Source organism: Schistocerca americana, chromosome 4 (genome assembly GCF_021461395.2).
Source record: "Schistocerca americana isolate TAMUIC-IGC-003095 chromosome 4, iqSchAmer2.1, whole genome shotgun sequence".
Classification (NCBI taxonomy): Eukaryota; Metazoa; Arthropoda; class Insecta; order Orthoptera; family Acrididae; genus Schistocerca; species Schistocerca americana.
The window spans coordinates 455,470,978-455,483,782 of record NC_060122.1 but is presented as its reverse complement, the minus strand read 5'-3'; the positions used below and the strand labels follow the sequence as shown (position 1 = coordinate 455,483,782).

The following is a 12,805-nucleotide window of genomic DNA, read 5'->3' as shown; positions in this document are numbered from 1 at the left end:
CAATGCAGCTTCAACACCTGCTTTCTGCCAGGGGGCAAAAGTATTAAGCTCACCTGAGTACCCCTGTCCACCAAAACTCTAACTGGTTTTCCCAAATGTTACCTTTTGTCACCTCTGTCGACCTGTGAAAACTAACAGTGTTGACTGACCTTAATTGGAGCGCATAGTGTTGGTAATGCTAGATCTTCTGCATTTGCCCTGACGGTACATTCCGTCTAAAACTTTGAAATTCTCCCCGACTTTGGTTCGGTCTATCGCGTCACCAGTAGTAATTCATACTAAAGTGACTGCTCTCTCTACAATAGGTGCACCAAGGAGTATGACACATTTTGGCAATATGGCTTAACTGCTTGCAATGCCCACAGTTCATTCCAATTGTGAACCTGCAGCAGGAGTCATTGTCATGCGAAGAAAATGAGGCTAAACAACGAGCCTCTCTCACCACTAAGAAACAGAAAGCTTCTTGCAAAGGCGAGAGTCACCATTTTTATCTCCCTACCAATCCATGAGTCCATTCCCATAATAAATACTTCTACTGCCTGAGCCTGTGCTACCTCATGCAATGCGTCATTTCCTGTTTGGTCTGACCCCAGTGTTTGTTCATGGTATGAAACCAAGTGTATACGATTGGCAGAAGCTTAAAAATCTTCTCCTGACCACTGTTGAAGGATGGACAGCTTGTCCCGATGACAAATCGTGCGTGTAGGTCTACTAGGCTGCTAGCCTCTAAGCTAACGCATTAAAACTGCCAGCTTTTTTCAAAGTCTCCACTGACTCAAAGTATGTTCAAGCATCTGCTGACAGCTTCAAATGCATCTCCTAACAACTTTAAACGCATAGCATTTAATCGAAACTCGGACAAATTCGGTTAATGTCACATGTATGTACCCATATTTTCAAAGGTCTTAACAGGAAAGGAGGAAATGAAAGTAACGGCGGGAAAGGTGTTCACTACTCTGGCCTGTGTTGCACAGAAGAGAAAGAACTCCTGTTACTTGGCACTCTGGTTGTGTTCCTGCAGCCAGCACGTTATTCTTTTCCCACACATGGTTATACAAGCTTAAAAGCAAAAACTCACATGGAATTGATGGCATTTCCAGCAAAATACTAAAAGCTTGTTCTCAGCTGATAAGTAAGATTCTCAGCCACCTGTGTAATAGCTCTCTGGAACAGGGCATTTTCCCTGATAGACTGCAATATGCTATTGTTATACCTTTGCATAAAAAGGGGGATGGATCTGATGTCAACAATTACCGTCCAATCTCCCTTCTAACAGCTTTATCCAAAAGTTTTGAGAAAGTAATGTATTCAAGAGTAGCTTCACATATCTGTAAAAATGAAGTACTAACAAAATGTCAGTTTGGTTTCCAGAAAGGTTTTTCAACAGAAAATGCCATATATGCTTTCACCAGTCAAATTTTGAATGATCTGAATAACCGAACACCACCCATTGGGATTTTTTGTGATCTCTCAAAGGCTTTTGATTGTGTAAATCATGAAATTCTGCTAGACAAGCTCAAGTATTGTGGCATGAGTGGGACAGTGCACAAATGGTTTAATTCGTACCTAACTGGAAGAGTGCAGAAAGTTGAAATAAGTAGTTCTCGTAACATGCAAAGATCAGCACATTCCTCAAACTGGGGAACTATCAAGCATGGGGTTCCACAAGGGTCAGTCTTGGCTCCTTTGTTGTTCTTATTATATATTAATGACTTGCCATTCTATATTCATGAAGAGGCAAAGTTAGTTCTCTTTGCTGATGATACAAGTATAGTAATCACACCTGACAAACAAGAATTAACTGATGAAATTGTCAATACTGTCTTTCAGAAAATTACGAAGTGGTTCCTTGTAAACGGACTCTCACTGAATTTTGATAAGACACAGTACATACAGTTCCGTACAGGGAATGGTATGACACTATTAATAAATATAGACCTTAATCAGAAGCATATAGCTAAGGTAGAATATTCAAAAATTTTAGGTGTGTCCATTGATGAGAGATTAAATTGGAAGAAACACATTGATGATCTGCTGAAACGTCTGAGTTCAGCTACTTATGCAATAAGGGTCATTGCAAATTTTGGTGATAAACATCTTAGTAAATTAGCTTACTACGCCTATTTTCACTCATTGCTTTCATATGGCATCATATTTTGGGGGAATTCATCACTGAGGAATAAAGTATTTATTGCACAAAAGCGTGTAATCAGAATAATAGCTGGAGTCCACCCAAGATCATCCTGCAGACATTTATTTAAGGATCTAGGGATATTCACAGTAGCTTCTCAGTATATATACTCTCTTATGAAATTTGTTATTAACAACCAAACCAAATTCAAAAGTAATAGCAGTGTGCATAACTACAATACTAGGAGAAAGGTTGTTCTTCACTATTCAAGATTAAATCTAACTTTGGCACAGAAAGGGGTGAATTATACTGCCACTAAAGTCTTTGGTCACTTACCAAATAGTATCAAAAGTCTGACAGATAACCAAAAGTATTTAAGAAGAAATTAAAAGAATTTCTGAATGACAACTCCTTCTACTCCATAGAGGAATTTTTAGATATAAATTAAGAAAAAAAAAATATTTAAAAAATAAAAAAATAAATAAATAAAAAAGAAAAACAAAAAACACAAAAAAATAAAGTTGTTATATTAACTTAAGTATGTTGTTAAATTAACCTAATTATGTCATGTATTAGAAAATTCGACTCGTTCCACATCATTACGAAATATCGTATTCATGATCCATGGAACTAGTATTAATCTAATCTAATCTAATCTAAACATGATAAATTACTCTGTTGGCATCCTTCTCTAGACCAAACTGCCTTTCTATTGAGATAATGGTTGGATCCAGCCTGTAGGCCATGAGATATAGTGCTGAAGTACCAGTGATAAGAAATTTAAATGCAAAATTTTTTTTAAACTGACATAATGTAGTCTCGGTATCCCGTAGACTGATGATGGCTTGCATAGAACGTATTAGCTGCAGTTTGTTTGGACCCAACATCTAGATTCCTGTAGTGGACCATAGTATGTCACTTCTAGATATATTATGAGCTTAATGATATGTAATCAACAATGAGAACGTAAAGTGGGATGTGGTATAGCTTTGTAAATAACTAATTAATTAAATACAACTAACAGAAAAGGAAAGAGTTATTGGTAAAGTAAATTACTTTCATTTACAAACTAATAATACAATATTAACAACAGACATACACTGATAAGTCAGAATATTGTAACCACCTACCTGATAGCTGGTACATGCACCTTGCAACAGATAGCAGTGGTGACACCTCATTCCATGAAAGCAGTGAGGCCTTGGTAGGTCACTGGACACCACAACTGCACACACAAGTCACCTGTTTTCCGTAAATTTTGGGGAGGGGGTGAAGAGCTCTGTTGCCATGTTGAATCTGACCCCAGAGGTGTTCGATCAGGCTCCGATCTGATGAGTTGGGGGAGGGGTGGGGGTGGGGGGGCTGACACGTCAATTGGAACTCGCCACTTTGTTCCTCGAACCGCTCCATCACACTCCTGGCCTTGTGACATGATGTATTACCTTGTGACATGATGTATTATCTTGTTGAAAAAATGCCACTGCCATCAGGAAACATGATCATCATGAAGGGGTGTACGTGGTCTGCAACCATTGTACAATACTCCTTCACCATCATGGTGCATTGTACAATCTCCACTGGACCCGTGGATGCCCATGTGAATGTTCTCCAGAGCATAATGAAGCTGCCGCCAGCGTGTCTCTCTTCCGCAGTATAGGTGTCAAGGATCTGTTCTCCTGGAAGGCGACAGATTCATATCCTTCCGTCTACATGATGGAAAAGGTATTGGGATACATCAGAACATGCAGTGCTCTACCATTGTGCCAATGTGCAGTGCCAGTGGTCATGTTCCTATTTCAGTTGTAGTGTTAACAATGGCATGTGCATGGGTTGTCGGCTGTGGAAGCCCATACTTAGGAGTGTTCAGTGCACTGTTTGTTCACACACACTTGTACTCTGCCCAGAATTAAAGTCTGATATTAGTTCCACCACACTGCGCCACCTGTCACGTTTTACCAATCTGCCCAGCCTACGACATCCGATATATGTAATGAGGGGTGGCCGCCCAACCCCATGACATCTGGATCGGGTTTCACCTTGGTTTTGCGACTTGATGAAGACATTCACCAGAGCACTCCTCAAACATCCAACAAGCTGTGCAGTTTCCGAAATGCTCATTCAGAGCCTTTGGATCATCACAATCTGCCCTCGGCCAGAGACAGATCATGTGATATCCCCATTCTATACACAGGCACAAAGCTCACTTAATGCTACACTGCTGTCACGTGGAGAGGTTCATATCAATAGTAGGTTGGTGGTCATAATGTTCTGGTTGATCAGTGTACAGTCAGTGGCCAGACAAGATAGCTGTAAATTAGGTTACAAACTGTAAATTAGGTTACGATCATGTGGTCAGAGGAGTTCAAGTACTAGGAGAGCAGATACAAATGATTATTGCTGAGAAAGAAGTCTTCAGCTGTGAGAACAACTAAATAGAAATGGCATACCAGCTGATTAAAGGTGTCTACAACAAATTATACTTATTTTTAATGCCAAGCTCAGACATTATTGTGCGGTCATTTGACCAAAGGTACGTAACATAGCAGAATGCTTCACAATGGACAGAATATGTCCGAATGGAAATTAGAAGCCAAGAAAAGAACTATTTATGGTCCAGTAAGAGAGAATTCCAAGTTAAGAAGGTGGCACAATGATGAACTGTACTTTTATAGGGAAAAGATTACACACCATACAGAAAAGGATGTGTGTTCCATGGACATACAACATAGATGAATCTGAATGGACTGACCAAGTGGATTTTTATATATTTTGAGGACACAAAAAAATTAAAGGACACTGGCTCACTGTGGTTAACTAGGATCTTCAGAAAGTGGAAATTACCATTTCAAAAATAAATTTGAAAGACACCTGTATTTAAAAGAAAATCCAAAGTTGGAACTGGCAAGATGTGAGTTGAAGAAAGAAAGGAGTCTCACAGATAATGAACAAGAGAATACTAGATGCAAGCTACAGTTCAAAGAAAGACTTAGTTGAAATAATGAGAGCCACACTTAACCAAACCAAAAGAAGGGCCTCTTGAAAGAAATGTATAAGGTGGGGAAGATATGTGTAAAGTAACAATATAGATGACTGCCAATAAAGTGTTGGTTTTACTGCGTTCATTTTGTCGGTTATTACCAACTGTGTTATATCTATTATTTTACAGGTATTATGTGAGTTTTCTTTCGAGAAATATTTGAGTACATAATGTACAAACCACCAGTGATAGCCACAATTTTCAAATTCTTATCGTCCGTACTTTCTAATATATAAACTACTTTCAAAGTACCAAAATGTACTACAATAAATTAAATGTCTATAAAACGCTGCACTGCACAACAAATTTACAGTGAGCAGTTGCAGTTTCTGAATTTCATCGACTGTGGCCTCTGGCCTGCCGAGGAGTACAGCAGTCCTTGGTCCATGGATAAATCATGAAAATCCACTGCATTATGCCACATACAAACAGACCTGGCCTGCAGGCAGTTCAGTGAGACTAGATCTGATGGGCAGGACCTGTACATCAGTGTGAAACAAAGGGCTTCAGATTGGCAGGCCCCATCCATTAGAGATACCTGCAGAAATGGCCTGCCATTTTGGCCTGTCGCAGAAATCCACTCATGTAGCCAGCTATCCAGGAGTCACAGACAGCATGTTTTCAGGAGTCACAGACAGCATGTTGATGAAATGGGACTGCAGTGATCAATCCATGCAACAGGTAACTTGTGCAAATACTCTGAGAATCAATAATAATGAGGATAGATAGCAACTCACCGTAAAGATGATCGCTGAGCTGCAGACAGGCACATAGAAAAGACAATCACACTCTCACAAATATATTTCGGCCATAGCCTTTGTCAGAAAATGAGAACACATGCACAGTCACACAATCACTCACACACAACTCAGGCACACATGGCCGCCATCTCCGGCCGCTGCATCTACAGTCTCTGAGAATCAGATCCAAACAAATCACTCTTCACACCTCCCTGCCTCTCGCCAGCAGCAACTAGGCCAGCGGCATAAAATGGTGGCAGCACTGACTGCAAGCTGACAGGAGTGGCTGGAAGGGGAGAAGCAGTAGTAACGAGGGAGTAAGGAAGCGGCGCATGTGCTCAGCTACACCCAACCAATGAAGATGCACGACATCTCAGTCAACAAACCATTTCATCTACTGAGACAAAAACGAGATTTTCCGGTGGTTTTGTTTGCCCCCCTGATACATTTGAACTTCCCTGATTTTCAGAAACAGTGGCAACCCTGGTAATTGTTTACTAAACTTTCACTTGCAAAAAGACATCCTGGTTTTACTACTGTGTTGTAGTGCTATGTTTTCAAATTTTTAAACAGAGGCCTTTTGTTGCAAAAAGTTCCTGGTTATTATATTTTTTACAACACTGTCACATAAGAATTTCAAAGTACTATGTCATTTTGATCAACCAGTTGTTATCTGCAGGCTAAAGGCATATCCTGCAAGCAGTTTCCAGTGTTGTTGACAACAAAACAGAAACTGCTTTCAGCATGTACAAGGACACTGGCTGATCTAAACTGGTTATAGGATTGTGAAATGCCCTTCTGACAGTGTACATTCCATTACAGAGTAAAATGTTGCTTCTAAGAATTATACACAGGTTATGGTTAGGCCATTCTCAGCCATATAATTTCCTCAGGCTGCCAATCCAGTATGGTATGTGGGACTTTTGTTTTGTTCATGACTGCCAAATTGAGTGATTCAAGATCCGAGAACTTAAAATCGTACAGAAATTAAAATCTAAACAAGCAGTATCTTTGTGCAAAAGTCCATTGAAAGGTACAATATTTTGATCACAATACGAAACTGAGTGTGTTTTGTGGTAATCCAGCAAATTTTTTCCATACACTATAGTAGAGGGTAGATTCTATGCTTAAACCCAGTTTTAAAAATGACAAAGTTTTAAATACTTATCTCTTTATTGTGGCAGCAAGGTCTAAAAGTAATCTCTGAAAACTATGGAAATAAAGGAAAACCTTAATCTGAATTATATAACAATGATTTGAACCACACTCCTCAAACGTGAGTCCTTCTATATGGGTGAAAGAGCTATATGGCTTTCCTGTGCTCATATTTGCTTATTGTGAAATTTGTTTAAGAAACTGTTACATTTATGGTTATCAAGATTGCTTAAAATAGTAATAGTTGTGGTTTCTCTTTCCAGGTTTATGCTGAGGCATCATTGGTATTTCCACTTCTGGTTGGTGAAACATTTGCCAAGCAGTATCATGCCACAAAAGAGAAAACTATATCTGATGTCTGAAGTATTATTAATTTTTGTGAATAACAAAAGAAATTTTAACTTATTGCTTCAGTTTATTATTTTTATCTAAAATATAAGACTTCTACATAAACAGAATATTTTTTTAAATAAGTTAGGAGTAAAGGTAACAACTTACTGAGTAGTAGACGTATTGAGTCTTTGACAGGCACACATGCCAGACTGAAAACTTTGGTAGCTTTCAGACAAACCCTTTCTTGAGCTAGAGTTCTGTGTGCATAAGTATGTTTATGTTTGTGTATGTGTACTGGATCGTGTCGTCCAGAAGCTAATGAAATTAAGTTTTAAGTTTTATTTTTTTGTCTGTCGACAATTCAGTGCCCCTGCTATTTAGTGAGTTGTTATCTTTACTGCAAGATTTTTTTATGTTCTGCCAGAATTTACCAGAGTAACATAACACTTTTTTTTTTTCAAAGTTGCCCTTCTGTTGCACCAGTATGCACAGTAAATCACATAAAAGATGCATATGTATTTCTTTCAACTTCTTAAATTTGCAAACTGTAATGGACAAGGAGCTGTCAGTACATAATTTCTAGTAAGATTAACATTTAAGAGAATATTTGGGAACAACAAATAAAATAACAAGAAGGTACAGCAATGAGATAATACATATTATAAACCTGAAAAGAAATATAGAAGGAGATAATTCATAGACCCAGTTCACAAATAACAAAAAAACTCTTGAACACATTGTTGATGACTCATCAAAGGAAACTTATATGCAGGTTGATTATAATTAAAGTTAAACTTTCAAACCACTGTAGAAATAACACCACTGGTCAGAATGACATCAAATTGCAATGGAATATTATTGGAGAAGAGGGAAAATGTATGGCAGAAGGAAAATAATTTGTTACAAAATGTAGCAAAATAAACATCAAAATTTAATAATGGTCAACTACAAATGAGAAATGAATCATACAACAATGCCTAAGGTGTATGTTTGACGCTCAACAAACTGTAATACTCATTATGCATGGCTGTACAGGTGTGATACCGTTAGTTATGTAAGCCCATCTACCACAGCAAGGTCATATCATGTCGGATGGGAAAAATCGGTTTTAAAATTGTCCTGAGGCCAAAAACTGCATAAAAAGAATCAATCATGTCGGTTTTTAATTGTCCTGAGGCCAAAAACCACATAAAAAGCATCAATCACATCAGTTTGTAATTGTCCTGATGCCAAAAACTGCATAAAAGGCATGAATCAAAATCAAATCAGATTATTAAATTCCATGTGACTGGTGCAAAGCATGTTCAGTATGCTGCCCCCGTTTTCTGCAACACGTTGAAATCAAGAAACAGAATGTTCCACAACTGAACAAAGTGTTTCTGAGGTCATGTTCAGAATGTATTGTGCAATGCATGCCTTCAATGCAGCTAAGTTTGTATTCGGAACACTGAACACATCATCTTTCAGACAGCCCCACAGCCAGAGGTCACACAGGTTAAGATCAGGTTATCGGGATGGCCAGCTGTAGGGAAATGGCATTTGATAATTCTAGCATTTCCAAAATGGCACTTCAGCAGCTGCTTAACTGGATTTGCAATGTGCAGAGCTGTGCCATCTTGCATAAAAATGGTCCCATCCACACTGTTGGAGAGCTGGTGTGACATGGTTGCACGAAAGACACTCATACCACTTATCAGTGATGGTACAGGCAACAGGACCGGAAGCACCTGTCTCTTCGAAAAAATATGGCCTTACGATAAATGATGCTGTAAACCCACACAACACAGTGACCTTTTCTGGATGAAGTGGTACTGGTTGATTTGCGTGTGGATTTTCCATTTCCCATACTCAACAATTCTGTGTATTGACATCCTGTCAAATGGAAGTGGGCTTTTGTCTATCCACAAAATCTTCCACGGCCAGTCATTGTCCACTTGACCGAGCGAGGTGACGCAGTGGTTAGCACACTGGACTCGCATTCGGGAGGATGACGGTTCAATCCCATCTCCGGCCATCCTGATTTAGGTTTTCCGTGATTTCCCTAAATCGCTTTAGGCAAATGCCGGGATGGTTCCTTTGAAAGGGCACGGCCGATTCCCCATCCTTCCCTCACCTGAACTTGCGCTCCGTCTCTAATGACATCGTTGTTGACGGACGTTAAACATTAATCTCCTCCTCCATTGTCCACTTCCATGCGAGCAAGAAATTCTAAAGCAAAGGTCTCTCTTGGCAGCAGGTCAACAGTAAGCAACTCGTGCACATTGGTAATTCTGAATGGATAGCAAAGAAGGATGTTTGTAGGATTTTACACACCATGCTCATGGGTACGTCAATGTTTGGGCAATTCACTGTGCACTACACATTTGCATGCCACCACTTGTCTCCTCCTGCAGTCATGACATCAAATCATTTTGTTTCCTCCCTCTACCAGGTTGCTCACTAAAAGGATCCGTCTTTTTGAATTTCCGAATCATTTTCTCCAGATCCACGGCAGTCATCTGACCAACGCCTCTTTTCAAACCCTTCAGTGTCTGCAACTTCAACAGAACGACGTGTGCACAGTCACCATTCTTGTAATACAGATTTACAATCAGAGCACTCTCCTGCTTTGAGACAGTCAAGGCGAGCGTCTGCCATGTAAGCAGGAGATCCCGGGTTCGAGTCCCGGTCGGAGCACACATTTTCAATGAGTCCCCAATGAAGGACATCAACGCCTGTTTGCAGCTAGGGTATCGATTTAATTATCATTTCATTTCTAGCAAAGCTGCATGGTCATCAATGGTAACTGTTCTTTCGGGAACAGATACTACCGTCATACATAGAAAATCTAAATTTTGCTCTGACCTCCTTCTGTAACTTGCACACAAAATGTCACTGTCATTTTGTATTTCTTGCATATAATACCTCACTTAGATACTTTTTTACCTGTAGTCACCTTCATAATTTCTTTTTCTGTCACCCTTCATCACAATAAGCACAGCACAAATTGTTGAGCAAAGAAATCAACATGTAATCTTGCAATGTTAATCACGTAAATGTGTTACCTAGACAAATGTATTCCCAAAATTTCATTACTGTACGTTAATTATTTTTTGGTGTTGTGATTTTTTTCCATTAGTATGTGTGTGTGTGCTTGCCCTGTTGGAAATGCACAAAGTTGAACAGAAAAAAAGCATTGTGTGGACACATCTATATTGGTACAATAGGTGTTGTACAACGGACTCATTTAAGGAAACTGTTACTAGAAAAACAGTTCTGACTGGAATGAAGTCCAGGTTACATTAACAACAGTGCCAGAAAACCTGTCGTAATGGGTCTTCACATGGACATACTCTGACACACTATGAAGTAAGCTAACATTTAAGATGCTTTCAGTTGCACCTCAATGGAAAGGACATTTTGTACAACAGTTGATGCTCCGTTGTGTAACAGATTGTATTTTAGAATAAACGAATGGCATTGAAGGCTTCATGATGGAATGAGTGAAGAAAAGATTCAAATGAAATTAACTGTGACTGAGAGGTAATGGAATGACAGAAGCAGAAATATGTCTCTTTATATGTTTTTGTGGTGAATGGGAACAAGGAATGAGGAACAGAAATAAATGTTGTGATGGCAGGTGGCTGTGTTCCATTTACAGGCTAATGAAAGGCATTGTGCATTAACTTCCAATAATTTAGAAAAAAATGTAACTTTTACAATTAGGAAAATGACACAGCTATGATTTCATAAATGTAGCACTGCTGATTCAACATTTGTTTATAGTCACCTTTTCTTGTTTGTAATTGTTCAGTTACAATAATTTTGTGTCCCTGTTTGTGCAATAATTATTTAATTATTGAAATGGAAAGTCCTGTGTGGAATGTAAATAATAAAAGGAATCAATCAACAACTCATGTAGTTGAAGCATTAAACAGTTTACAGGCACATAAAAGTTTGTTCAGCTTTCAGACAGTGACCTCCTTCAGAGCTGACTAGTCCAGAACACCTCTGCCAACTACACTGTACTTGCAGTGCAGCTAGACTGGGGTTAGAGTGTTAGAGGGGGTGGAGAGGAGAAGACAAAAAAGAAAGCATGTTAGGAGAGGAAGGATTATAGGGAAGGATGACTGGTGGCTGGGAGGGAGAGGCAGAAAGTTGAGCAATAGGACTGTGGCACAGGTGAGCTCACTCTGTCACAGGCAGCAGGAGTTACTTGCAGCACACAGTGACTTGAAGAAGTGGATTACGAGACGGAGACAATGGAAGAAGGGGCCAGTGGAAAGGAGGATGTGACAATAGAATGAGTGAAGAGGAGATCATCACATGAATCCTTACTCATCACTGTTGATGCCACCTCCCTGCATGTCAACATCCACTCAGGCCAGGCTTTGCCACTGTCAAACACTAAGTCTCCTAATACCACTTTCATACTGACTCTAGATCCACCAACTCACTTATTTCTAACAAATGGCTCTGAGCACTATGGGACTCAACCGCTGAGGTCATTAGTCCCCTAGAACTTAGAACTAGTTAAACCTAACTAACCTAAGGACATCACAAACATCCATGCCCGAGGCAGGATTCGAACCTGCGACCGTAGCGGTCCTGCGGTTCCAGACTGCAGCGCCTTTAACCGCACGGCCACTTCGGCCGGCTACTTATTTCTAACAACCTGATAAACTACATCCTCACCTATACTACTACTCATATGAGGGGAAGATATACAAACAAGTCTAAAATATGGCCATGAACACCCACGACACCTTTCTGGGCCAACTCATTTATGAGAAATCTTGAGGAAGTGTTCCAAATCACCCAAGATCTCAAACCCATTGTCTAGTTCTGATTCATTGATGATATATTCATGTTCTGGACTCACAACTCATTCCTTCACAGCCCCAACACTTTTATCTACTTCATCTGATCCCCCTCAGCCCAGCTTACTGCTTTCATGGAACTTTATTTTCATTTTCCCGTAAAACCTCTGTCCATATCAAGCTCGCTAACTATCAACAGTACTTCCATTTTGATAACTTCCATTCCATCCACATTAAAAAGTCTGTCCCACATATGCTGAGAAATTCATTGCCAAGACCATTTTTAGTAATGTCTTACTAAGGTATTTACAGACGAGCATTAACATGCAGACATAGTCCGCAAACAGATCTCTCATATTACACAGTCCTGTAATCCTCTGACCACCCCTATGAACCAGCTCCAATGGGGCACCCCCATCCCCACCAGTTCCCATTATCCATTAACCAGTGTCACCACAGACTGGAACAACTTAAAACTACATCACTTCGACTTCTCATCATACCTGGAAATCTTATCCACAGTCCTCATTTCTCCTCAAGTGGTATTCTGCCACCCACTTAATCTATGAAAGATCCTGGTCCATCCTTATGCCACATCTGCTTACAACCC

General features: G+C 39.6%; 1 protein-coding gene across 1 annotated transcript in view; it reads left to right on the top strand.

The window, feature by feature from the left end:
• Positions 1-7,468, top strand: part of LOC124613924 (probable deoxyhypusine synthase) — a 59,413-nt gene extending 51,945 nt beyond the window's left edge. The window contains exon 9 of the mRNA XM_047142678.1: positions 7,327-7,468. Coding sequence (XP_046998634.1) covers positions 7,327-7,425 — 99 coding nt within the window. The 3' untranslated portion in view covers positions 7,426-7,468. The remainder of the gene's footprint in view (positions 1-7,326) is intronic.
• Positions 7,469-12,805: the final 5,337 nt, after the last annotated feature.